Here is a 27694-nt window from a genome sequence, read left to right as displayed (position 1 = left end):
AAATGCAGTACAGCAGAGCCTGAGCAGTTATTAAAATAACAAACCCTTTCATTTACTACATTCAAGCATGTTCAGGGTAATTTTTGTGCAAAAGTGGCTTGCATACAAATATTTTTAACAAGGTAAATATATAATCTTACAATAATAGCTCCTAATTTTTCTGTTAAGCTGATTGCTGTGGGAGCACTGTGAACTGGTTCTGACAGGTCAGAGGCAATGTCTGTTTGCTTTTGAGTTTTTGGAGTAATTTGCTGGCATGGAGTTGCAGCTATGAGGCACGGGCTGCAGGTGTGGCTGCAGAACGTTGGAGTATTGTTCAAATAAATCTGTTAGATAGCAAGTATCCAGAGGCAGGGGAAACAAAACCATTCTTTTCTGCCATGAATTCCTTAAATGAGTGATCACAGGGAAAACAGAAAGAGCAGCGCTTCATGGATGTCTTGCAAATGTTCAACTTGTCTGTCTCAACATATCCAGCAGCCGTAACCATCAGTTGCACGTTGACTTCAAGAGAACAAAACCAGACTGTATTTTCCAGGATTAATGTAAAAAGTAATACAAATACTTCTGCTCAACCATGTATTTAGAGACTGTTTACAAATTTAGAGATCTCTCTTTGCTGAACTTTGCTGTGTGCATTTGATCAACTGCTGTATGAGCTACAAGATCAGCTTTCACTGAGGGAAATAGCATTATTATTCTTACGTTTTGCTCCAGACTTGACAGTGTTCCCATTTTCACAGGAAACTGCCTGAGTTACCCAGATGTGGGCCAGCAGCCCTGTGTCAGGTTGCACTAATGCGGCGCCCACCAGCAGTTGTTGAGCTGGCTGATTTTAGCCCATAAGGTGTGGGGCTTTTGGATGTTTTTCCTCCACCTTAAAATCAGGGATTTTGCCAAAAATTTCAAAAGTAGTGAAATCTGGAAGAGGTGGGAGGAGGAAAAACAAAATTGTTAAAAAGTAAGGGCAGAAGAAAGTAAAGGCAGCAGGAGGTAGCCTTGATGGGAGTGTTTGGATCTCTGCTACATTTCTGCTTTGCTGAGAGGGAAAGCATATTCAAGGTTAATTTTTCCACCATTTCACAAGCAGATCAGGGTGGAAAAGCCAAAGTGCTGGGATTGAGCTCCTATAGCCAGAGGAGATGCGTTTGCATTCAAGCAACTGCTGCATGAAGGCAGTTTGAGCCCTGAATCTTTTCCTGCACCATGGGCAGGAGTGTGGGGACCATGCTGGTAATTGCAGAGAAATGGAAGAGTAGCAGAAGACTCTTAGCCTTTCCCTCCAAGGCACACACACCACTGCCTCTTAATTTACATGACAAATGCACTGTGCATACCCTTTGTTTGCACAGTGATTTAGACATTCATGATTAGAGCTCCTTTTCACAATGCAGACCTGATGTTCATTAAAAAAAAAAGCCAACAAAAAAAAACCAAGAAGACAACGAAGGAAGGAAAAAAATCGTAGTCCCTTAGTTGCCTAGACTCAGGCCATGTGTTTGGCTGGCATTGTGCCTGCTAACAAGTCAACCAGATTGACTAAATCGGTGGTGCCAGTGATAGGGAATTTGTTCGCCTGTATATTCTCAGCAAATGGCTTCTTCTGTTCTCCCTGTTTACCAAGCCCCTTTCAGCAGTGCTGGGGACAAGCTCCATGTACAAATTCCAGTGGCTTTGTAGACTCATAGAATCGTTCAGGTTGGAAAAGACCTTTAAGATCATCAATTCCAACTGTTGTAGTAGGGTATTTCCTCAGAAAGCTCCTAAAACAGGGAAGGAGCATGGCACTCTGAGGAATAACAAGGCTCTCGGCACCGTTTCAGAGGGGCAGGGACAAAAAAGCCAGCAGCCTGCCAGGACATAGTGAGGTGTCTCATTATGCCTGGCTTCATTAAATGTCCAAGCACGTTGGAGGATTTGGCCTGGCTCATCCTTTTGCAGCACCAAGCTGCATAGAGGACATCTGAGCATCGGATGCCATGAGCGTGGGTCCCTCTGGGTGATGAGCTGTGGGGATATTATCACTTTGTTCCAGAGGGCCCTCCTCATGTTTTTACTTGGCAGAGGCTCAGATCAGTCAGTACAGTAGTCTGCCAGAAATAGGAGCCAACTTCCATATAAGAACAGGCCATGAAGGCAGGAGTCAGTGCCGTGCTGGGCGGTGGGGTGCTGCCGAGCCCCCGGTCCATGCAGTGGGTATGGAAGGAGGTTCAGCACCTGATTCACATTAGCCCAGCTGTGGGAAGCCACAACACTTGCTCCAGTGCCTCCCTGCTAAATTGAGCTGTCTGTACTTGTGTGAAATCCTTTCTAACTGCTTTCTTTTCCAGGAGGGGAGAAGTTTCTCTTTCAGAGCATATATATTTGTTTTGAAAATGTCTTGAGCAATGTTCCTCTTGTATTCTGTATGAAATGTGCTGTATTATACAACATGCATGCTTAAGGTGATGGCTCTTCTCATTCAAACTGGGGATAATTGATAAGAGTAACTTGAATTTTTAATCTCAGGTTTAAGCTCGTATTTATTTTGTCTTTGCAAAAGAAGATGTAAAGAGCTGGGGAAAGCAAGTGGGTGCGGGGAGGGGAAGGGGCTTAACATTGCAAAATGAGGACTGTCAAGCTGACTGTGCTGCTGTTCTTGGACAATGATGAGCATTTTCTCATAGAAAGTTTTTGAATGTTTTCTCTTTTATACTTGCTGCAGAATGCAGTGCGTCATAATCTTAGTCTTCACAAGTGTTTTGTGAGAGTAGAAAACGTTAAAGGGGCAGTATGGACAGTGGATGAACAAGAGTTCCAAAAACGAAGGCCACAAAAGATCAGTGGGTATGTCCACCATGTTTGAACTTCTTAGCCTAGCTTGGATCATGCTTACAGTTTAACGTAGAGGCTTTTGGCTGCTAGCTGGTGTTAGACCAACCACAGGTGGTTTCGCATTGTTTCAGTTAAGGGAAACCAAGACAAACATCTCATCACTACTGTTTGTATGCCCACCAGTACCCTGACCCTGCTTGCTTGGTGTTTGTTGCATCACATGCTAGTAGCTTTTAGGTGGCAATGCATATTAACCCTCACAAACCATTTGCTTATGCTTATTGCATTTTATTTTCTTTTTCCTTTTCCCTGTATTTGATGTCTGTTCTGTCCCCGATCCCGTGTCCCTTTGTTTCCACTTCATCTCCTTTGCTGCTGCTCTTGTCCCAGGGTGCCATTCGCACCAACCTCTCACTGCATAAGTGCTTTATCAGAGTAGAGGATGAGTTTGGGTCCTTTTGGACTGTTGATGATGAAGAGTTTAAACGTGGCCGTCATATTCAACGAGGCCGTCCTCGAAAATACTGCCCTGATGAAAACTTTGGCGAGCTTGTTGCACAGTAAGAGCTTTTACTTGCTTTAATTTTTTTTTCTGCTGTTGCTTTGCTTTGCATGATTTACCCATCTCATGTAGACTTGCATTTCACGAAATAGTGACATCACCTTTGCTGCTAAAGAAACTAAATTTTTGGTTGTTATGTGTATTTTGTGTGTCCTACTCTGATAATCCAAATGCCTATAGTAATAACTCTTCTTTGACATGCCTGTGATAGCGTTTGTTTATAGTGCAATATAGACTAAAATAATTATCCACGCTAGCACCGAAATGCTGCTGTAGACCTGTCAGGAAGACAGATACGTGCCAGGAAAGGCTTTAGATAAGTTTTAATTCTGATGTTTTCCTTTGGTTTCAGTTGTATGCTTTGTTTTGCAAAGAAACAGAGTAAGGTGCTTATAAAACAGAAACGCTGAATTAACTTCAAAAAGTTTGGAAGTGCAGAGTGAGACCAGCTGTAAAGATTATAATCAACAGGCCAACCTGTGTCTACAACAATGGTGCACAAATATTCCTGGGGTTCCCAAAGCAATTTTCTTTGACCTTTACTTGAAGTCCATCTCTCCAGGACAACTGATCCTTGCTGGTCCCTGTGGGAGGGACTCAGTTAAGACTCTTCTCACCATGATTTATTCCCACGTGAAAAAAAATAACCCAGTAATAAGTATACCCAGTGAGTGCTAAAACTTGTTGGAGATTTTTGCATTGTCACTTTTTATCTAGGTTGTATTTGATGATTCTTTTTTAATATTTTTTTTTCTCCTCTGGTGGAACCAGTGGTATTTAGATGCCTGCTACAGAGAGAGCAGATATGCTTGGCATTCATTTTCCTCAAATCTGACCCCTTATGTAAACCTAAGATGAGTAAAGTAAGGGTCCAGAATAGCACACCAGAATAGTTTTTATTAAAATGGCCTTTAGGGCAGCATGTTGTTCTGTGTGGTCTGTACTGCGTTGCTGCAGTGCAGCAGTACCTGCTGTCATGCATCCATGCCTGCAGCCCCAGACTGAGGGTGTTGGTGTAGCCAGTCCCTTTCGGGCCATTGCCTGGCAGGAAGTAACGTGGCTCAGATCCTCTGTCATCACCATCCCCTGCTCCATTGTGAGGGACTCTGCTGCCAGCGACTTTGAGGATGATTTGCATGAAGCAGTATTTAAAATGTCCCATGATGCTTTTGCTCATAGCTCCTCATGGTGGACCTTTACATGGTAACTGGCTCCCAGACACGGCGAATATTGGAGAATTTCTCCTGAACACAGCTAAAATGAGCAGAGATGCCAAGATGTGCTGCTAATGCAGGGTAGTAGAACACATGGTGAGGTAACATTGAGAGATAATGATGTTCCTTATTTAGTAAAGGCAAATATGATAACTGTAGCCTGAAACTCAGATATTTTCTTTACATTAAAAAAAAGAAGAACTTGTGTGAAAAAACAGTCTCAGCTCTAGTTTTCTGATGTGGGAGGAAGCATTACGTGCTTGAAACGCTCGCACAGAAGTTGGTTGCATTTAACTCTCCTTTTTATGTTTTTCTTATGCAGTAACCCTTCTCTTATTAAAAACATACAGACCAGCCACACCTACTGCACACCTCTCAATGCTGCTTTACAGGTAAGATTAATGACTGTAGCGAATATGCAACAGAGGCGTGTGTCTTCCCCACTCATTTCAAAATATATTAGCCTTGCTCTAATTAGATATTAAATTTTAATTCCGTTAAACTTTTTTCTTAAGTGCATAAAGCATCATAGTCCCTGGAGGCAAACACATATCAGGCTGCTTCAGCATTAGCTAGATGCTTAGCATTTTGAATATTGTGGCAAAAAAATTAAAAGTTCACTTATTAATATTTATCAGCAGTATCATAATTTCCATCCTCTTATTTCAGAATTTCACTTGAGGCAAAAATACCACAAGTGTAATTACTCTAGCACAGCTATTAATGTGCTGAATGATAGGATACTGCGGCACGTGACCTTCTATTGTTCATGGGTTTAAAGAGAAAGCAGATCATTTTTCCCCCTTTTCTTTTAAGGGCTATTTTTACATATCTTCCTATTGTTAGTAGAAAATAAACCTCGCAATTCCTATAGAAAAAAAAAAGATTCTTTTTATTGATTTAAACTGTAAGACACAAATTCTGTTTTTTCACTCTGTAGACATGCACAAGTGTTGGTACACAATTAATAACTTGCAGCCTAAAAGTGTGCATGTCTCGGGCTCTTTTTCATGCGCTATATTTCCCCCCCACACACAAATCCCTATCGCAGAAGCACCAGGTAAAGTCAGTATTTGCTACATGAACCAAAGATATGAATGCATTACTGTGCCCTGAATTTGCAAGGGGGTGTGTGTATGTTTGTGTGGGGTTCAAGCCTGTTCCATACATTGTGGATTAATCCATGTGTGGTTGCACCCCAGTTGTTTGTTGAGGGTTGCTTCTCGAGAAGTTCACTGATGGCTGTATTTGCTTGGGCAGCTGCATTTTGTGAAAGGTTTAGCAGACTTCTCTTTACAGAACCAAGAAACAGTTTATTAGGAGAAAAACAAATGTTTCTTCTCATTTGAGTTCATGCAGTAACTTCTGAAAAGCAGAGGAAAGCATGTTTAAATGAAGCAACTGTAAATACCATTCATTAGTAACTTATTTTCCCTTGAGTCTTGTGAAGTGTGATTTTTTAAAGACTGCTTTGTCTCTTGAATAGTATTAAGATTACAAGCACATTTTACATTCATGAGGCTGAAAGGCAAAACTGAAATGATCCTGCATTTCTTCACATTGTTAACTATGTGACTAATTTCAATTAATATGCTTGTCATATGGAACTGTTCGTGTTTTATTTCTGAAACACGTGTCGTTGTCGTCATCTCCATCCATTCTTGTCTTTTGTGATAACCTCCAAACTGTTTCCATTTCCCTACTTTCCTGGAAGTGGCATGTACTCATGCCCACCCCCCATAGGATCCTGTGAACCGAATTGATGGAGAGAAGAGCCTGGGCCATATTTGCTACCACTGTGATGCCTCTAATAAATGGGGGTGAAAAATATACATTGCACTGGACAGGGCCTCTTTTTTGGTTGAAAATATACCAGTAGGTTCATCTCTGTTCTCCCCACTCATTGGATTTTTGAGGCAAAATCCCAGCAGGTCCTCAGATGCTGTGCAGGCGTTTGGGTGAATCCATCTGGTGGCTGGTACCATGTTGGCATTTCAGACCTCGCTTGGGCAGCAACCTTCCTCTTAGGACACAAAGCCACTTTACCTGCCAGTGCCTGTGTTCAGCCCAATTAATAATTAAGGAGCAGTGTTCCCTAGTCTTTTGGGGACATCACCAAAGACTGGTTCTTTGCACATCCCTGGGATGGCAGGCTGGTTTTCTTCGCCTGTGGGGTGTCAGAGCTGCCCCTCTCTTTCACCCAGACCCCTCTGACATACTCCCTTGTGTGAGGAAGAAGCAGCAGCTCTCTCCCCTCTGTGTGTGGAAGGGACTCCAGCTCTCACCAGAGCTTTCTTTTCCCAGCGGGTCACCGGGGGCTCCCAAAGCACCCCCCTCCCCTCTTATTATCTTTATAGCTGATACTCCTCGTGTCCCACCTCTCCCCCAGTAAATTGCTTTACTGCAATTACAAGTTATCACTATGGGTGAAGAACTTGAGTCATTATTTTGCCAAGTGCAGGAAATGTGAACCATTCTTTGCATCCCCTAATCACAATGAGTTTGCCGGTTGTTGAATCAAGAAGATAAAAATAATCCTCCCTGTTAGAATAGCTTTTGTAATCATCTGTGGCACATAGGGCTGCACATGGAGAGGTCAGCATAAGGAAGAATAAAAGGGGCTATGCTCCTGAAGATGCTGCAGTCAGTGCTGGTCGTTCCTCCCTGTCCTCAGCCCGGTCTCTGCCTGTGCCTGTGAACATCTCTGCTGGCTCAGATAGCAGCAAGCAAGGAGTTTTGTCCCATGAATTAGGAGCAGGCGAGAGGGTTCGGTGGGGAGTACATTTGCATGGAGTACATTTGCATGGATTCTCCTCCCATGGGCAGGGTTTGCATCACACAGACCTGGAGCCTGATGGAGTTTTTGCCTCTGCTGCTGCAGCCGGCTGACCTCCCTCTGGAGCAGGTGGAGCGCTGCCGAGCCAGTGTCTGTGGCTCCCCAGCACTCAGAAATCTGTGGATGATGTCAGTCAGATCCAGCTGGGATGGGTGAAATGGTTGAATGTCCTTCAGGTCCCTGGGCGCTGCGGCCTTGGAAAGCTGCGCATCCCATCCCTGCCAAACACTTGGCTCCTCCAGGGCTTGGGGCTTCTGCACTCACACCGCTGCCGCAGTGGGCACAGGACTGTGCCGTCAGCATGAGCTAATACTGACACACAGTAAATATTAGCAGGCAGAACGGTGGGAATCAGAAGGAAAATATTTAACAGTTCATTCTCTTCCTACAAAGATTTCCATTTAGAAAGTTAACTCCAGTGTGCCTCTGCATGGCATTTCTTTAGAACAAGTTAAAATGGAAATAAAATGGTCAGGTCTGTATTAGCCAAGGTAAGAGCTGAGTTGCTGAAGCTTAAAAAATTCACATGGACTGGTTCAGTTCTCAGGTAGATCAGTACAACTTGACTGATCCAGTTAATGCTAACCACTGGTTCACACTTGGGTCCCAAAGAAAACCAAATTCGTTACCGCTGCCCTCCTGCTTCGTGCCCGTTTGGTCTGGTACAAAGTTAAGCAGCTGAGCAAGTCCTGATTTTTTTCCCCTTTTCATTAAAAACAAAACCCAAACCTAAGCCACAAAAAAACCCCAAGGCCCCAAACATAATTTTGCAAAATGAAAATAGGAAAAGGACGTTTTATTTTTTCCAGGGGGTTTAATTCCAAATAGGGAATGGAAAGCTCTGTCCTCTCACAAACCAATACAGCTATGAATGCTTAAACCCAGATGTAAGTGATGTTAAATTTCCCTTAGTAGAGTCAGGGTAATACCTATCAGAAAGCACAATATTTTAAAACCTGGTAATTGCAAATAATGTAAATGTGGAGAATGTTTTGGAAGAAGTGAGCATATTGTACAATGTATAAAAACGTTAGTCATGGCTTCTCATATACGTGTTTGTGTCCTTGGCAGGCTTCAATGGCTGAGAACAGTATACCTCTATACACTACTGCTTCCATGGGAAATCCCACTCTGGGCAATTTAGCCAATGCGATGAGGGAAGAGCTCAATGGTGCAATGGAGCATACGAACAGTAACGGGAGTGACAGTAGTCCAGGACGTTCCCCTATGCAAGCAATGTAAGTACAGCAGCGGCATGCGTGTGGCTCTAGGGTTGTCTTATGGTCTGCTGAAGTGTGATTCTGGAGACCTTCATGGTTGATTCGTGAGGTTCATGGATGAAGCAGCAAGAGTAGACATCTCCACTTGGAGACATGCTTAGATTCTTTTAGGTTCTTAGTAAAACAGTTGTTTACCAGTTTCCACATAAAACCCATCAGCTCAATCCAGTCAGACAAGCACACAGAGCTGTAAAATTGTCGTTCTCAATTCTTGTTTTTAAGCTTAGCAAAATCTCATAGGCAACTGCGTTTCTTGGAGAAAAAAAATGTGATTTCTTTCCCCTTTGGTCCATGCGACAAGTGTGGCCAGTGGAGCAGGGGTAGGAAATGGGCTTGTTTGGTGGGTCTAAAAAGAACCACTCAACACACAACAGCCTTACTAAGCATTAATGATGGCACATGTGAAGGTCTGCTTGATTTATAGGTTGCTCTTAAAATATCAAAAGGAAAATTAATAGGAGCATTATAGCAACAGACAGCAGTATAATGAGGGCATATATAACCACATGAAGTAATAGGGGATCGCTGTCCCTGCTCAACGTGAATGGCACCCGGGCAGCAAACTGGAGCAGGAAAAGGGTAAGGCAGGAAGGGTGTGATGCCCCAATGGGTGTGCTCAGTATTTATGGGGTGATGGAGTGAGTTTGCAAAGCTGTAAACTCTCCCCTCCCCTCACATTACACACTGGGTAATTGGCAGCTGGTGAGGAAGCCGGCGTTTATAAGTCTCGTAGTTCTGGAGCAGTTGGGTACCTATATGAACAACCGTGCGCAAGAGCCACGCTGCCTTTCTGCTCCTCACAACAGGCTGTAAAATTACTGGCTGGATTGCTACGACTCACATTACACATTAAAAAGAGAACTAATTTGTAGTCTTTTACTTCAAAGTAATTTGAATAAGGGATTTACAAAAGTAAGTCTAAATCAAAAAGTAGAAAAACATTAACCTAATACCGTGATTGTAATTAGTTGTGAAACTAATTAGCATTTAATGGCAAAAAAAGTTTCCCACCTGCATAATGTGTTTGTCAGAGGGGAGGGGGCACGAAGAAATCTGAGGCTCTGGGTACTTTGATATTGCAGTATTTTAAATCAGTGCACAAAGTGCTTTGAAAAAAAAACAACTTTAAAGATGGCAACATTCATTTTTAATTAATAATTAATTTAAACATTGTCTTTTGCCATTTACTTCAAAACATTCAAATAACGTGTTTAGCTTTTCCAGTGGTTGTTTGTGCAGTATTAATTATCTCCCTCCAAAGTAGCGTTGCATGACACACTTTCTGTCCCTCACAAACAGATTCATCTTGAGGCAGTTTTAGTCACAATTCGTTATCCTCTGCCCCGTGACCATGTAGGGCCGGAGTGAAGGAGGAGTGGGGGGACATGGCTTTTCTCCAGAAACAAGACTTCTCCCAAGGGTTTCTCCTGGCCTAACAGACAGGGATGAATGTTTATGATGTTGTGTTAATCCAAGTAATTATTTTTTAGCAAGTTCAAGGCTAGTGTAGTTCATGCGCTTCTCATTTCACCTAAGGTTTCGTTGTCTTTGAAGAGACTGCAAGGAGGGAAAAATAACTGAGTTGAAACAGGCTAGGACATCTTCCAGAACTGTGCATAGCTGTGGCCTTTGTTGCACTTAATAATCATCTCTTAGCACATTGATACCAAGGTGAGGGGCACAGAACAAATACTGGAGAGAGAGGAGGTCAGGGGGAGCGATGCCTCATTTTCATTATTCACCAGAAAATCCAATTTTCTGTTGTAATATGGAAATGATTGTTTCCTGAGTGTTTTCATTTTCTCAGAATTGATAATATATGTGTTCTCTGCTCAACATTTCTTTTTGCTTAAGTAAAATGTGACCGGGTGATGTTCCAATAGCAGCCGCTGAGCTTCCCCTTAAAATGGTGTTTCTAAGTAGTTCGAAGGGATCTAAAGCCAGAACACCATTCACTCATCACGGGGTTTTACCCTGTTTACTAAATACAGTCATGAGTCAACAGCAAATTTCCAGACGCTGTGCAACCTCTTCTTTCCCGTCAGCCTGCTTTGCGAATGACATTTTCCATTTTTTTCTCTGAACAGATTTCCTTGTCATCATGCAAATTATTTTTTAAACAATTTCAGTGTATTAGAAGAAATCAAGCTTTAAACTTTATTGTAAGGTTTAAAGGACCTTGTTAACATGACAGCTAAGAAGTCTAACACTTTAGCTGAAGTCTTATTACCGCTCATTTGTTTCCTTTTTATGACACATTGAACCACAGCTAGGTTTTTCCTTTTTTTTCCCCCTTCTCTCTCCCTCCTTTTGAAACACTAGAAAGTAGTCGCATAATTACAGCTTGGGGACATAACACTTTCATCCTGATATGCTCCAAAGGTAGCCACAAAGCAAACTACTCCATGCTGTGTGCACCACCAGTACTCAGTGGCTTTAAACAACAGTCAGCTTTATTAAAAACTCCTCTGTTCCCAGAGTGGACAAACAAAAGAATTACTCAGATGTGAAAAGAAGGGGAATCTGTGTTCAGCAAGGTTATTTATTGTTAACCCCTTCTGGAGTCTTAGGCGTCTTCTTAAAAGGAATGTGCTGAGATTCTACTACTACGAAAACAGAAATGGGAAACCCTTTCTTTTTAATTCTCTTTCTCTGCCCGCCACCCCCTCAGCTTTTTTTTTTCCTTTTTGCTTAGGCCAGCATTTACCTTTTCTGTATTTCAGAAAACTGAATCCTTCACTATCTAAAGGAAGTTTTCCTTCCCCAGTTTGGGGTTTTGGTGAGCTGGTAAACGGAGATTCAGGCTTAACTTGAGAGATACGAACATCTCCCTTTGCCCTTGAGCTTACTTAAGCTTATTTATTTCAGATGCTGTGAAACGTTTGAGCAAAATCATGAATTCAGTAAGGTTTCCTCCTCACACGCTACTTTGTGGTTACAGCTGACAGAGTACACAAGGAGTTGATTTTTTGTTGTTGTTTTCCTGACAGCTCTCTCCCTGGGGGGGTGTGTTTCCCAGGTACCCTCCTCATTTGGGGGATGGAGTTTTTGCAGGCGCGCTGTCTGGTGTTTGTGTGACATGTGAGCTGCTGGAGGAGGCTGGCGTGGCTGTGCCACCCCGTGGCTTTCTGGCCCTTCCTGGCTTTGTCTTGCTTGGGGTCAGACGGCCCTTTTCACAACTGAGTGCTTGCTTTGCTTTTCACTCCTGAAGTTTTGGACTTTTTTGACTTGTGGGAACCACACCAAAACTCAAAGAGAAACTCAGTTAAAACCACCTGGTTTCACCTGCTTTCATAACAAAACCAGAAGGGGGGCAAGAGTTTGCTTTGGAAAGGTTCAGGGACCTTTGAAAGAGCTTTCACAGCGTTTCAGGTGGTTAATATACTTACCTGCTAGCACCGATTCACTTCTGCCCCCCGGCCAAGCAGAAGGTGGTGGGATGCAGTCTTTGGGCAAACTCTGGTCCATGTAGCAAAGCCACCTCTGCTGCATGTGGCGTGTGTTCTCCTCTCTCCTTTTAAAATTTCTCATTTGCATTTTCAAAAATAATACTTTTTTAAAAAATAAAACACAAAATCCACAAGCCCAGCAGCAGCATCAAAGCCAGAAACAAGCAAATAGGACTTCTAAGTTAAGGCAGCAGTAAAAGAGATCACTGCCATAAAGGCTGGGTAGCACACACTTTATCCATCTCTGTGTGTAGGCACTTTCTGCCCCTTTTTCTTCTGTTTTTCATTTCATGTTTTCTCCCAAGTGAGGGGCCCCACAGCCTATTCATAATACAAGTTTGCCTAGTTGCAGGTAATCAGCATGGTTTCACATTCATGAGGGCCACGAGCCGCCAGGACAGTTAGCACACGCACACCTCTGCGGTGACGATTGCTCGTGAGACTTTTGCTGTGCTTGTGCTAATTCCTAACCTCTGATGTTTGAATCATCTCGTCCCAGTGTTTTTTTACCCCTCCTTTTTCAATAATTAGGTCAAAACTGTACGAGCAATATCTCTCATTGTATTTTTTGCAAAAATTATGCAACATGCAGAGGAACCTTTCTGCTCCCAGAGTATGTTGATAGGCCATGTGTCCAACCCTATCCATTCTCTGATTCTATAATTTGAGAGGAAAAAGTCCGTGTACATGGATATTGCATCACTTCTTCCTTTGTCGGATGGGTTGGAAGACGCAGTTAATACTTAAGTATTGATCTCCTTGACTTTACAACTCAAGAAGTTGAAATATGTAAGGACTTGAAAGGCATTCACAGCTTGCCTTAGAGAGGTCTGTAGTCAGCATGTTAGATGCTTCCTAAACTCAAGTCAAAATAAATAAGCAGGGTGTGGTACACCTTCGCAGTCTGTGCAGGGGTACAACTGGTTCACCAGGGTCATTTGCAGTAGGCAGAGTACCTTTGGCTTGTACACGGCTACCAAGCCCATTTTGTCTGTTTGGTGATTTATTCTTGCTGTCCACCAGTGCAGCAGAGTACAAACAGTATTGTCGTTCCTATCTACACAGACCATAAAATAAAATGCAGCTATTTTAAATCATTCATTTTAAAGGAAAGCTGCACAAGAGAGAAGTTCTTACAAGGAGGGTTTGCGCTTCAGATCATGGTTTCACAGAGCCTATGTGAAAGGGTTAAGTCAGCTTGCATGGAGAAAACCCAAGACTCTAGGAGGTGGATATCAACTCAATGAGAGACAGAGTGGGACTTGAACTCATTAACACTTTATTTTAAGGGATTGCCTACAACATCAATTATTTAGGAAGCAAACAGGGTCTCCATTGCTGTGTCGCATTATTAATACTTGGTAATGTCAATAAAATCCTACTTTCCTTTAAAGTCCCAGCAACAAGACACTATTGACTCACATGGCTATTTTACATTTCAAAAGCTGTTGAACAAAAAGAAAAGGGGGGGAGGAAGGTAATTTGTATTTGTATAGGATTTGTTGTAAATATGATTTACGAACAACAATTTTCAATTGTTATCATACCCGTTTTGAATGACCAAGCCCCGTTCCCCCGCGGGTTATTCATGTGCGATGCTGTAGTGAGAAATTTGGCAGATCTCATCTCTTTAGTACATCCTTGTGCCCACCATGAGCTGGGGATCATGTTCTGCCTTGTTTACAGCTGACAGTGTTATTATTCTCGTTAGGACTGTGCTTTCTTATCATATTGTTGTGTTGAGCGAGCCTTTTCCTCTCTGTTTGTGTTTCCTGGCAGGGCTTTTCTTCCCTTATTGACAGTTTGTAAAAATATGCATTAATTTGGAGTTTAAAGCATGTATCATGGTGTCTCTTTGCTGTGTTTGCTTGAAGTTGATTAATGATAGAACCTCACTTGGGGTCGTCCTCTGGAGAGTTGCCTCACAGGTTCTGCATGTTAACGAGAGACGCTGCACACACAGCGCGCGATGATTAGCCCAGCCTCTGCTGGCTCGGCAGACTGGCAAACCACTGCTTTGCCATTCGGGTGCTTATTCTGCTTATTTATCCAAAGATTGTATTAACTTAATATGTCAGCTGAGAGCGTTTTTCTCTCGATCCCGAGGCGGAAGCCCAATTGAGGCGCTCCTCCCAGAGTGTTTTCCCAGGGAAGTTGCGCACTGCTTGCGTGGTGTAGCCTTCGCTCGGCTTTAGTGGCTAGTGCAGAAGCTGAGGGTCTTATCCTTGATGAGCTGGAGCTCTTAGACCTGATGCATCAAGTCTGAACCCCCAAACCACCATATCTTTCTCCCCAAATCAAGTTGTGAAAAAAATTTTTTAACGAGCAGCTTGCTGATTGACCATGGTTTTGTTTTTCCAGGCACCCCGTGCATGTCAAAGAAGAACCATTAGATCCAGATGAAAATGAAGGCCCGCTATCCTTAGTGACAACAGCCAACCACAGTCCAGATTTCGATCATGACAGAGATTATGAAGATGAACCTGTAAATGAGGACATAGAATGAGTATGTCTGACATCGTTAATGCTGAGAATGAAGATTGGAAAAACGCGTCAAAACTTAGCTGTGAAATCTCTCCATTATTGTACAGTCTGGAGGATTCTCAGTCCACTTTGACAACTATGAAATATGTTAACTCTTAGTGCCATCAAGTATCCCATTTGGGAGTATTTTTGATTTTTCTACTTTTTGTTGAAAAAAGGAATTTGTACTCTGTGCATTGGATGGACTTGTTTGGTACTTGGGATTTTCCTCTCTTACAGTCAACATCAGTGTTGTAAATTTGCTAAACTGATTCACTTGCATTTAGCAGCCAGCTGTGGACTGCAGGTCCTGCCAATTTTGGACATTTGAGGACATCAAACTGAGCATGTACACCTGAACTGCAGATCAAGTCTTTGCCCAGATTTTAAGGATTCCAATGGACAACATATTTGCACAGTACTGCATGTTGATTATCACTGCCTTTACTCCATATTTTTGTTTTTTGGTTGGTTTCTTTTTTTTTTGCCTTTTTTTTTTCCTTGTTTTTTTGCTTCCATTTGGGATGGGGAAGGCCTGTGTGTGCACGTGTGTGGATATGTGTGTGTGCGTGTGAGCGTGTATATCGGGGAGGGGTTAAAAGAAAAAATTATCCCAAACATTTTAATGTATTGCTTTTATTCCCCCGCCCCACTTCTCCTCTACCATTTTAAGTTCTGACCTCAGGCCTCATCTGGGCCCAGGGCCTCTCAGAGGCTTCAACGTTTTCTGTACTTTGTGATGAATGTTAATAGGTGTTTTTATTATACGAAGCTGAATGTCATTGAATTGTTTGTAGTTTTTTCTGTCATTCATTCCAGTTTCCTTCAGATGCCACCATGTTTTCTTTAGCTATGGAAAGCATTCCATTTCGGTGTCTCCTTTTTTTTTTTGTTGTCGTTTTTTGAAAAGGTCCCAAATGCTGCACGATACATGTGGAAGGGTTGTCCAACGGAGAGAGAGGAACGAAGTACTGCAAGAATGAGAATGAATGACAGATGAACATAGAAACACTGTAGGAAGCAACACAGATTCATTCCACAAAGCAGTATTTTTAATATATTTTCTTTTTGTTTGGGTTTTTTGATTATTTTTTTATTACTTTTCTTTTGGCAGCAATGGTGAATATTAGCAAATGCCACAAAATTGAACAGCACAAAGAAATATATGCAGCACCAACAGTTCACTTTTGTTAGAGGATGAATAGTACAGTGGCAGGTTCTCGGTTGGTTAACACGAGTTCTAATGGGTCAACAAATCTTTCTGGAATATCTAAGATTACAGAGATGGGCACCTATACATTTATTATTACAATTATATTTTTTTTCTTCTTATGCATTTGCATTTGCAAATAGTGCTTGGAAAGATGACTTCATTAAATTGTTATTGTACATGGTGATGCTTCACGGTTAAACATCGGCTCAGAATTGCTTGGTGGCATTAATCTGTTTGAATACAAATTAGATTTCAGATTGTACTTGTTACAGAGTTAATAAGGACAGAGGCCCACTAATGCTAAAAGTGTTAATTTTCAGCTGTGCAAATCCAGTACTGCAGTTAAGATTGTTATGCAATATTACACCAGCCAGTATGGAAACCTCGCCGTAGGAGACAGGAGATCCAGGAGAGAATTCGCTTGTTAAGGAAAACTGGCAAGGCTCTTCAAAGCAAACATGACATACAAAATTTGTTGTGATAGGTCAATAAACCTTGGTCACCAAACACCTAAATATTTTCATTCTGCAACCACTTTCCATCACTCATTTATTTATGTAGGACTGTAGCTTTTTTATTATTTCAAAAAGCCTTTCAGAGCTTAATTTATATTCTTCTTTGTACCTTTCTTTTTCCTAAAATTACCAAAGATATTACACAAACGTAAATTATGTTCTCTGTTATATGCTTTATCTTATGAAGCCAAATATCCTCTTATTGTTGATCAAAGGAGGTTGAAGAATTTAGAGGGAAATGACAAGATGTGGGCTATTGCTAACCTGAGAGGGAAACTGCTCCTTTATTCTAGAAAATTTAGAAGTCCAAGTAGATGTCTGAACCAAAGTTATTACTTTTTATTTGCAATTCTTTACAGTGACCAAAATGAAAGTCTGTAAAGAGGAATCGAGGAGAGCTTTTGAGGCTAAAACTAGGAATCAGTGTTACTGGTGGAGCTATGAGAAGGGAGCTGGAGAAAGCAAAGACACAGTTATTTTGTGGAAGATTAGAGTATCAGATAAAGGAGACAGTTTAATAAAAGACAGAAGAGAACAGAAAAGCTCCCACAATTAACCTGGACAACGTAATAGTATTTCTAGAATTAAAAGAAAAACAATTTTTTGGTCTTTGGTTCTGCAGATTCTGTGCCACTTCTGTTCCGGGACTGTGCTAGGATGACTGCTTGAGTTTTGGTTGATCTTGGCACATTTGCTCAGTTTTGTTTCAGTTTTTTTTTGGTCAGCATTTTTCATGAGGAAATAACACTCCTGTCCACTCATAAGCTTTGGTACAAGAAATTTTATTGGCAGTTACTTTGATAAAAACTCAACTCTGCTTTCTGTTTCAAAAGACATAAAAAAAAAAAAAACAGAGAAGAAAAGAAAAAAAAAGGGCAGTCTGTGGTCATTTGAAACATTTTTTCTTTTCATTTAAATTATATCCAGGCAGCTTCGTGACGTGCCGGCGGTAGCCAGATGGGGATCATGAGAATTGAGCCCTGTGCTTCTAAACTGAGTGGTTTGCTGGTTAGTTCGGGATTCAGAAGGGGATTAAAATCTGGTAGATTAGTTCATCCTCAGCATGTGTAGCTAGACATGAGTAAAGATAACAGCATGAGAAAACTGTTAGTACGCATACCTCAGTCCAAACTGTTAGGGAATGAGTAAATAAAAAAAAATACATTTCACTCAGTTGCACTTAGTTGTATGTCTTGCATGCTTAGTCTAAAGACTGTAGCAAAAACAAAAAAAAAACTTAAAAAAAAGAGAAAAAGAAATAAAAAATTAGATTTTAACATATCTGGCAGGTGTCGCAGCCTTGCAGAAGAACCAACTGAAAATCTCAGGCTTTACATCAAGCAAACTTCACTATGATTTTTACAATTCTGATTCTCTATCCCTTTGGATATACAGTTGCTTCTTTAGGGAGGGGTTTATTATGTTGTACATATATATCCCACTGTGTCTGTGTGAGCCTTTGTCTTTTGGGGGGAGGGCGGGGAGGGAGGAAAAGGTGGAAAGGTCCTTTTTTTTAGATATCATTCCTCAAAAGGAATAAATGCAGACCTGTTTGTCAAAACACCTTTTGCTTTTTGTGCAACTGCTTTATATTAACTATACTAAAAAAAAAATAGCTTTGAAAAGAAAAAAAAACCTACTGTATGTAATGGAATTGCAGAATACGCTGCACATGTATTTTATTTAGTTATCCTTGCTTTAAGAATATTGGATGACGTTTGCTGACATGTGGGAGAAAATCCCTGACTTTTTTTTTTCAGCTTTTAAATTGTAACATAGTTGACAGAGTTTTTTCTCTTTTTTTTTTTTCTCCTGTTATCATTGATTGAAGCGTTTTTGTACAGTTTTTGTGTTTAAGCTGGTTTTTTTGATACTTTCCCACCCCTTCTGTTCATCTTACCACTGCCTTTTCTGGCTGTCTTAAACAAAGTTCATCTATTTGAAAGGAAAAAAAAGAAAAATCATTAAAAAAAAAGGAAAAAAAGGAAAAAAAAAAAGAACTGTTTTTCTCCTGCTGCAGTAAATATTTTGCATGATGAATTCCAGGGTCACACTTTCAAAGTTTATCAGTGAAGTAGTGATTAATAACGGGGAGTGTCAAACTATTGAACTTTTGTATAAAACAAGAAAAAAACTTTACAAGGTGCCAAGATGTAAAGACAATTTGTTACATGTTTTTTTTCTCAAAGAAAAGCGTACATTATGAAAGTAGTACCATGTATCAGGTAAATCGCTGTCAGGAATGAGAGTCAAAGCCTTCCTTGTCCACAAAACAACAACCCCAAGTTTGTAAATGTAAAACCTGTTGGGTTTCTGCATTCAACTCGAAGTGAAATGAAAAATCAAGGCTTATGTAGAATAAAGTGACCGCAAAAAATGACCTTTTTTGATTCTCACTCGCAAGAGTCCCGCTGTAGGTCCTGCACCTCCCCTCTCCTGGAGTTCCCGCTTTGGGAAGAGGCCGGGGCAGGGATTCTGGTTGTACAACTGTTGCAGATCATTAGATATTTTATATATATACATACATAAATATATATATATAAAGTTTTTAAAAATAATTTTGAACTATTGTAGTTTTCAGATTGCAAATAATTTCACGTTCATTATAGCATGGAAAAAAAACCCACCACCAAATGTGTTTAAACTCTTTTGAAATCTTTTGGTACCTTTGGTTAATGAACTCCAAGTGAGTTTTTAGATGTTTCCGAAGTCATTTAGTATTCTAGTCTTGCGAGGTGAATTTGCAGTTACGGACTGCATTTTAATGGGCCCAGAACAGGTAAACAAGTATCTTCTACCCATAAGCCTTGATGAAAATGGTACAGTCCAGACTGTTAGCATGGTGCTTTGTGTGTATGTGCTGCCAGTAACAAGATTTTTTTTTTCTTTTTTCTTTTTTCTTTTTTTTTTTTTTTTTGATAAGGCATAAAAGAAACTCATTCCTTACATCAACTGTAATTCCATCATTCCATGTCTGTTGATACAGACAATAAAAAATGTTGTGTAGTCAGTACTAATTACTGACATTATAGCATTCTCAAATGCAATAAAAATGCTGGTTGTTCACACTGGTAATGCAAGTTGCCATGTCCTAAGTTTTTGGTTTGTTCCCCCTCCTCTGCCAATGACTTCCATTCACATCCCCCCAGCGGTGACACATGGAGCATCTCACCCGTGTCCCAGCACATCCATGGACAGCCTCATTGCCCTCCTTGTGTCTCCCCCAATTGCAAGATGCTGTAGTGGTGGTTTCATGGCCAGTCTGGACAGGGCGATTGGTTGAGCCCTGGAAGCAAGGAAGATGCTGTCATCCAAAGAATTCATCTGCTTTTGCAAGCCCATTGCTGTTTGACCATTGGGCTCACAGGGAGTTCAGGGTATTTGCTTTCTCATTGGATGACTTCAAAGGGGAAAGTGTGAAAGAAGGGGTTTGGGGCCTCATGCTCAAGAGGCTCTCAAGTGTGGTGCCCTAATGGGCACTGCTGGCTTCGGTAGGAAGGGTTGGATACACGTTATACATGTGTGAAAAGGGGGTTGCAGAATCAACCCCTTGGTCCACAAAACCATGAGGAGCAAAGTCCCAGGTCACGCTGTCACCCAAGATAAACTTGAAAGGAAATACCCACCTTCTTTTCTTTTGAGTAAGCACACATTTATTTCCTTCATCAAGTTTTATAAAGAAAAATAAAATGTTTAATAACTAGCATTAGCAGCAAACTGAAATTTCAGAGGAGAGATTTTTCATGAATAATTCATTAAAATTTCACATCTGCAAGATTAGTCATCCAAATAAAATGCTAATGTCAAAAACATGCACCGTCTATAATATTCTCATCAAGAAATCTTTTTGCATATAATGATAAATGCTTAAATTAGTACAAATGATTTTATAAAAATATTCTCTCATAAAATTATACCAGATAACTACTTTTTTTTTTGGGGGGGGGAGGGAAATCTTTGCACACTCATTCTAATGTGTCTCAAAATGGTATTGACTGGTAGATTTTAATAATTAAAATATAGAGAATGAAATTTGGGGTAGATTGTGTACTGCACGTTTATCAGAAGTGAGGTTTAGGAAACTGATGAGGTCCCACTTTGGGGGGTAATTTTTCTTTGTCAGTCATAGGCAGAGGCTGTTGAGCCCAGAACGTGCTCAGTGTTCCATCAGGAGTGCTCTTGTCTCCAAGACATGGTAAAGTCAGCTCTCGGTAGGGGAGTAGAAACCCAAGCGAGCCCCAGCAGAGCTCCTCTGTTTGGGGACAGTGCATCCCCATGCAGGTCACCAGCAGCAATGAGCTATGAGGCCATCACAGATGATTTGGGTATTTTAGGTCTCCGGAGGTGATAGCTCAGAGGCGCAAGTGTGTTGTGTGTCATTGCCAGCTTCCTGTGGCCTCTGATTGCTGCTGGGGCGGGTGCCAAATGCAGATGGTGCTGAGAAATGGTGCTGAGTTGAGGAGCGGGATCAGGTCCTTTCCCTTCTGCCTGAGTCAGCACTGCACTGTGAGAGAGCTGGGGTTGTTCAGCCTGGAGAAGACTCCAGGGAGAGCTTATTGTGGCCTTTCAGTTCTTAAAAGGGGCCTGTAAGAAAGATGGCGAAGGACTTTTTAGCAGGGCCTGTTGTGACAGGACAATGATTAAAGGTTTTAAGCTAAAAGAGGGGAGATTTGAGGACTTGAGGAAGAAATTCTTCACAATGAGGGTGGTAAAACACTGGCGCAGGTTGTCCAGAGAGGTGGTGGGTGCTCCATCCCTGGAGACATTCAAGGCCAGGCTGGATGTGGTTCTGATCAACCTGATCTAGATGAAGATAGATGTCCCTGCTCCTTGCATGGGGTTGGACTAAATGATCTTTGAAGGTCTCTTCCAACCCAAACTATGATGCTATGGTTCTAGCAGTGGGTGGGAGCCTGGCTCATTGCAACATTCTGTATCATCATTGTGTTATTAATCACCGTTCTCCTCCTTGGCTGCTGTATTGTGGAACATCACAGAATGCCTTCTTCCTTCACCAGCAACAGCCAGCTGGGAAATACCTTTTCCAGTCAGAATTGCTGTTTTCCACCGCAGCTGAAAAGCACTTTTATGGTCAGGGGTGAAGCAATGCGTCTCTGAGTAGTTTCCAAAGAAAACTGGAGCCAGTGCATAGATTTCCTGGGTTTCTCCTATACCGGAGGGAAAAGCAGCAGAAGTGGGGTCGGAGGAGCTGGAGGCCTGGGAGCACATGCTCCATGCACACCCAGCTGCTCTCTGCAGATGATCTGAACGGTGACATTTAACTTGGGCAGCGATCACATTATTGGACTAATTTAAGGGACTCACGATGCCTGGTGCTCACACATACACACCCTTCCTCACAACAAAGTCTAATTAGCCCTTTTTGACCTATTAATCAGGCTCAGTCTTCAATGATGATGTTAAATGTTCGTTTAATAGTGTGCTAATCAGGGCTGTCTTTCATCTTCCTTGCTGCAGTGGTTTGTGCCATCAGGTCAAAGCGCTCTTCATCCTCATTGTGGGAGCAAACCTCTGTCCCCACCGGTGGTGATACCCGATGTGGTGGGACATGGCCCCCACATGTGTTTGCAGTCTCTGTGCTGTCTGCACCCAGGTTTGCTCCCAACCCCCAGTGCTGAGACTTAGCAAAAGTCCTTCTCTTTGCCCCATCTTAACTGGCTTCGTTAGAGATCTTCAGAGCACCTGAGCTGGAAATGGTAAACAACATCGCCTTGGGGTGTTTAACAAAAAAGAGCCCCTCCTGCCTTTTTATTGCACAGGAAATTTCTTTGTCTCCCTGAAGGAAAAGAAAAAAACCCCACATTTTGTGGGGGTTTGTGCGTATTTATTTAGTTCAGTGGCCATTTTTTATGCACCTGAGAAGCCTAAAAACCATATTTTTTTCTCTTCAAGTTATAATGTTAATTTGAAGGTAACAGTCCTTTCAAGGATTAATTCCAGCCAAAGCAATAACCATTATTTACCAGAGTTTGACATTTTTATCACTCATCATATTAGCAAATTTCCATTGAAAATGCTAAAACGGTTTGTCATAAGGCACGTAACTGCTTTGGCTGTAAAAATGACCAACACAAGTGCCTGTACTCAAACATTAAATTATACTGTAATTAATAAAGACAGTTAAACTGTCTACTAGCAACAGCAATTTAGGTAACCACATTTGATCGGCTATAAATTGTAACTACATTAAAATTCCAGAAATATTAGCAATATGGATTACTTGATGGAAATAGGTGCTGATCACCAACACTCCTATTTTACAACGGAAGCACAGGTCATGTTGGCCACAAAACTGTGGGCGAAGATCAAGGCTGAGTACTTTTAATCTTGTGAAACAAGCAATTACAAATAGTTGCATCGATTTGTTAAAAAGCTTTAGGTGACATAAATTGTTTCCTGTTTAGCTTATTGCTCTGATACATAAATGTCACTGAGTATAATATTAATTAGGGTCACAGAACAACAAGGGTCGGGTGATATAGTGTACGATCAAGGATGTGTCAATCCTTTGTGAAGGCAAGAAAAGCTCTGGCCCCTTTGCGCTGCAGCGCTCAGCGCCTGGTTTTATGTGATGACAAAGGAAACTAAAGGAAACTGTATTTTAATATGTGAAGTAATTACTTTAGTACTAGTATAATTTTATGGTTTAGGGTAAATTACAATGTTTTCGTTCTCCTGCTCTTGCCACAAAACATAAAAATCCACATATAGCATCAATAAAATAGAATACTGTTTATAGAGGCTTTCTGCTGCACAAGACCAACACTATTCCCTCCTAGCAGATGGAAACTAAGCACACATTTCAGTCTGGTGTGTGTTTCTACACAATTTTTTTTTTCTAACCAAAAAATGGGCTGTGCAGGTTATTTACTTAACATAAATCAAATGTATCACATACACTGTTTCTTTGGATTGGCATACGACTTAGAAAAATACAGTAAGATTCTGAAAAATCTGGAGAAAATTTATTAAATATGATTTTTACTGTAATAGAATATTAATGTAACCCAATGCTCATTTCCCATTAAGTTGATCCCTTTTTAATACACACATGCTTTTTATTATTTTGCACTCATGCGAAAATTCCACATTCAGACAGTTTCCATCTCCTTAGGAATGTCTCTGGCAAAGGCACAGTAAGAAATCTTGAGCTGAAAAAAAGAAATAATAAAATAGACAGCAAATATCGAACGATAAGATGTGGCGAAGTGCTGATGAACTGAAGCAAAAGCCAATGATATAATAAAGGGTAAAGAGGCATTCAGCACTGCGAGGGGAACAGGAGAAACAATTACACTTTAAACCCCTCCTTCTCGCTGCCACCGTACCACGGCACAGATGAAAATGTTTGATTTGCAACATAAAAGATTCATTAATTACCACTTGAATATTTAAAGCTATTTTGCGACTAACAGAGGTAGATAAAGCACTGAATTAAAACCTCTAATAAAACTGTAAAAATATTTCTGCAAGTTTACCAGCGTTGCGATTCCTCCTGGTTTAGGGAGCCAGGCTCGGCTTGTGGGGAAGGAATTGGGTCGTTTTCAAGTGGGTGTTTGAAGGAAGATGGCACGATAGCCCGGCGCTATTTGTCTCTCATTTTCAGATGTTTACCAAACACTTACTTGGACTCTTTGCCTTCACATGTGGTTGCCCTTCATGAGAGAAGTGGCTTCTACAAAACAATGCAATGGATGATGAGCGTCTTTGAGGCATACATTCGTTGTAATACATTTCCATATACAGTAAAAACACATCTATTCATAACTCTGGTATAATACTTTCTCTGATATGAGGCAGTGGGGGGGAGAAATCTGTTAATCCTATTATAATTACTCTTCTTAGTCTTAAAAATCATATACTTGAAGAGTATCAGCTTTTGCCAGGGTGGAGAACTCACACAAATGGTAGCAATGGCGTTGTGAGCCCCACTTACCAGGCGGTGTAAATTCAAACTGAGGAGCTGAATTCGACACTTGACAATTGCATATGTTGATTTTTACCTGTTTGTATTCAGATTTATTTATTCTTTAAATAAAAAAAAAAAAAACAACACATTCTATTTTTAAGCAAGTGACTATTTAAAATCCACAACAGTGCAGCAAGGGCTTGATTGTGGGATGGGGGTTGAAACATACAGCAACAGCTCTTCTAACAGTATGTTAACAACGACGAGCAGAGCCGAAGTATATGGATTTAATAAGAAAATACAGTTACAGTTCTTCTCATTGTCTTTAATTTATGCAGTTGGCCAATGAAATTAAAAAAAAGCCGCTCAGTTGTATTTGGATCCACCCTTTACAGAACTCTTCCTGTTGTAATTATTGAGTGTCTGCTCCAATTTAAAAGGGTTTTGAAATTACTCCACTGTACTTGGATGTGAGATGCCTGATTTCAAATGTCGCTGGTGGGTCCAGAATACCGAAGGAGGCTGTTGCCAGCAAAGGGAGCCCTGTCTCAGGCATCACCGTCTGCCATCACCTGGACCCCACCTTCACCAGCAAATCATAACATTGAGGGCAGTTGCTCTCCAGCCCTGCCAGAAAGGAAAGGGCGTACTCAAAATATTTCAGGCCTTGCCCTTGCTTATTGTTTTTGGAAAGTCCTTTTTTTGGTTCAACCCACTTGTTACTGTTCATTTGTGTTGGGCACGATAAGAGCCTGTCAGTTCTTATCATACGAGTGGAGGGGCTTTTGGTGATGTTTGAAATATTTTAGACTTAAGAAAAATTCTTGTCTGTGCATTCACTATGGTAGAAAAATGGATTTCTCCTGCTAGTTTATAAATGCATATATATGTATGTATACCCACGTATGCTTTTGGTGCGCTTTCAAATGTATGTAGCAATGAAGTTATGCTCTTAAAACCTGAAAAGGGAGGAGGCCCAGGACTATTGACTTCCCTGACACCACATGCCTTGTACAGTTATCCACATTAGCAGAGAGAGACAGGAGCTGGCCCTGACCTGTCGGTGGCTCATGCCCACCTTTGCCTTCGGTATTGAGGGTAGTCCTGTTATTCCAACAGCAAACACGCACACACAAACATCCATCGCCGTTTTGGCTTTGCTGCCTTTGTAGGCATGCAGGAGGGGAAAATTACATTCACTGGCCATGAAATTTATTGAAAACAAAATGAAGAAAAATAAAAAGGAAAACTTTTTATTATTTTGGCAAGGACGAGGGTTTATTTTTCACTTACTTGTTCGGGTTGGGTTTTTTGCCTGTTTCCTAGACGTACTGGACAGACTTTTGCTGTACATAATTGCATGGGCAGAGCTCTGGAGAGCCTTCCAAACACATGATGTTTATGCCTCATGCTCACCCTTGCTATTTTTAAACACTGCTACTTTATGCTGCGTTTTCAAAGCCTCCCCCTGACACCTCATGCAGTTTGGAACATTCTCACCTGTTTACAACACCATGGAGTGCTGGCAAATTCAAAACAAAAACATCTGATAAACATCAAATATAATGTTGCTAACTGCAAAGTTCATTTCCCCTCAGAAGTCCTTCTTTAATTATAAAACCCGCATAACCCATTTCCTTTGGTGTGCAGAAAGGTGTGTAATTAAACTATCAGCATAATACCTTTCTACATGTAAAACCTGCACTTATGAACTTTAACTGCTGAATAAAAACTCCTATTACATGACCATTAAGTATTATGAATAAAGCAAGTAATTGTAGTACTTGATTAATTTTTATGCACTAACCATTGTGTTCAGCACAAATTTGGTTTCCGGAAGTGTCCTGTCCCAGTGCCCTGACCTGAGACTGTGCTGCATCTCTCCATGGTTTTTCTCCCAGCCATGGCCATCCTCAAGGCTCTGTGGCCTTTCTCTGGCTATCATGGAAGAGGAACGAGCTTTGTTCTGTTTCTGTAACGTCTCCCTCATGATGTGCCTGGGGAAGGGGGCAGTGGGGAGGACTGGGTCCCCTCCACTGAACTGCTCTGTGCAGGGATGAGCCCTGATTCACTCATCTCATCTCTGGGTAGGATGCAGAGTTACTCTCATTTTGAACTACAGAAGGTAAATCTGATTTGGTTATCTTCCATGTGGATGTGTGGACACTCAGAGGAGAACCTCTCCATGCTGCTCATGCCTTCTCTTTTACAGGATCCCAGAAGCTTTGACTTATACATGTTACTGTCAGCCCTGGTCCTCCCCAGAATGTGTACTCCACATATCAGCATCTTGCCAAGCGAGGTGGGAAGGCAAAAGTAAATATCCCAGCTAAACCCCACAACTTCAGAATCTTAATTGACAGCAAGACTGACTATGCCAGGATGCTGGGGAGGATTTTATGGCACTGGTCCTTGCTGCCAAGGAGCCTGCACTCAGCAGCCCAGAGGGCATCCCACATCCTATGTGTGAGCATTCAGGTCCCTAGGCCATTATTCATCAGTTCCTTGCAGCCACGCTCCCGTATGCTGCGTGATGATTATATTGAGGCTGATCTTTGAAGTCAGGAAGTTTAGCTCGGTTCTAATCAATAGCATTTCCAGCTCTTGGAAATCTGCACTAACCACTCAAGGCAGCCAGACTGCATTATGTCCTTATCATATGTATATATTTGCATGTTCATTAGGATGTAGTAGCACAGCTGTATGTGGTTTCATTTAGCTTCTAATTATCTTCTTTGGGTTAGTGTTTTCATCTCCACCAGACTTAGCAAAGAAAAGAAAATCACTCAGACAAAATAAATGCTACTGAGCAGGTCTGGGGCAAGGAGTACTATTTCCTAGAGCATCCTGCTGTTGTGTTGCCAAAGAGATGCAAAAGAGATGGTTCAAAAGTTCCAACAAATTAATAATAACTCTGTCTCTTTATTTCCCCCATCGTGTGCTTATCTTATTCAGGTGGTTGTGGGTGTAATTTTTCATTTACAGCAGGTGTTTTTTTACATATTAGATAAATTCCATCCTTACAATCCTTGGCATGGATGTTTTTATTTGCTCAACAGCTGCTGTTCCAGCGCTCGCTCACACACAGATCAGGGCATCCTCCTCTTTTGATGAAAGTGACTCACACCTCGGATGGGCTGAAACAAAACCACCATGCTCAGCTGCAGACACCTGCATTCATACAGTGGGTTTAAAAGTTAGGATGTGGCTTCTAGCTAATTTTATTCTCTTTAGATTCTTATACGACAACCTTTATTTTGGTTTCTGAGAAATTTCCATTGCTAAGAACAAAACAAGGTGACTAATATCTGCATTGAACTTTCTTCTCCTTTCCCCCTACCCCCCTCAATGCACAAAG

General features: G+C 41.3%; 1 protein-coding gene across 20 annotated transcripts in view; it reads left to right on the top strand.

The window, feature by feature from the left end:
- FOXP1 (forkhead box P1) overlaps positions 1 to 19481 on the top strand; it is a 387258-nt gene extending 367777 nt beyond the window's left edge. For all 20 annotated transcript variants that reach the window (XM_057422837.1, XM_057422843.1, XM_057422851.1 and 17 more), the window contains 4 exons: positions 2705 to 2826; positions 4913 to 4982; positions 8498 to 8664; positions 14517 to 19481. In XM_057422837.1, the coding sequence (XP_057278820.1) occupies positions 2705 to 2826; positions 4913 to 4982; positions 8498 to 8664; positions 14517 to 14661 (504 nt within the window). In that variant the 3' untranslated portion in view covers positions 14662 to 19481. The remainder of the gene's footprint in view (positions 1 to 2704; positions 2827 to 4912; positions 4983 to 8497; positions 8665 to 14516) is intronic.
- Positions 19482 to 27694: the final 8213 nt, after the last annotated feature.

The sequence above is a fragment of the Pezoporus wallicus genome, unplaced genomic scaffold (assembly GCF_028554395.1).
Source record: "Pezoporus wallicus isolate ANWC-B61680 ecotype Strahan unplaced genomic scaffold, APGP_CSIRO_Pwel_v1 contig_7073, whole genome shotgun sequence".
Classification (NCBI taxonomy): domain Eukaryota; kingdom Metazoa; phylum Chordata; class Aves; order Psittaciformes; family Psittacidae; genus Pezoporus; species Pezoporus wallicus.
Note: the sequence above shows the minus strand (reverse complement) of the source record. Positions and strands in the feature narration are given on the sequence as shown.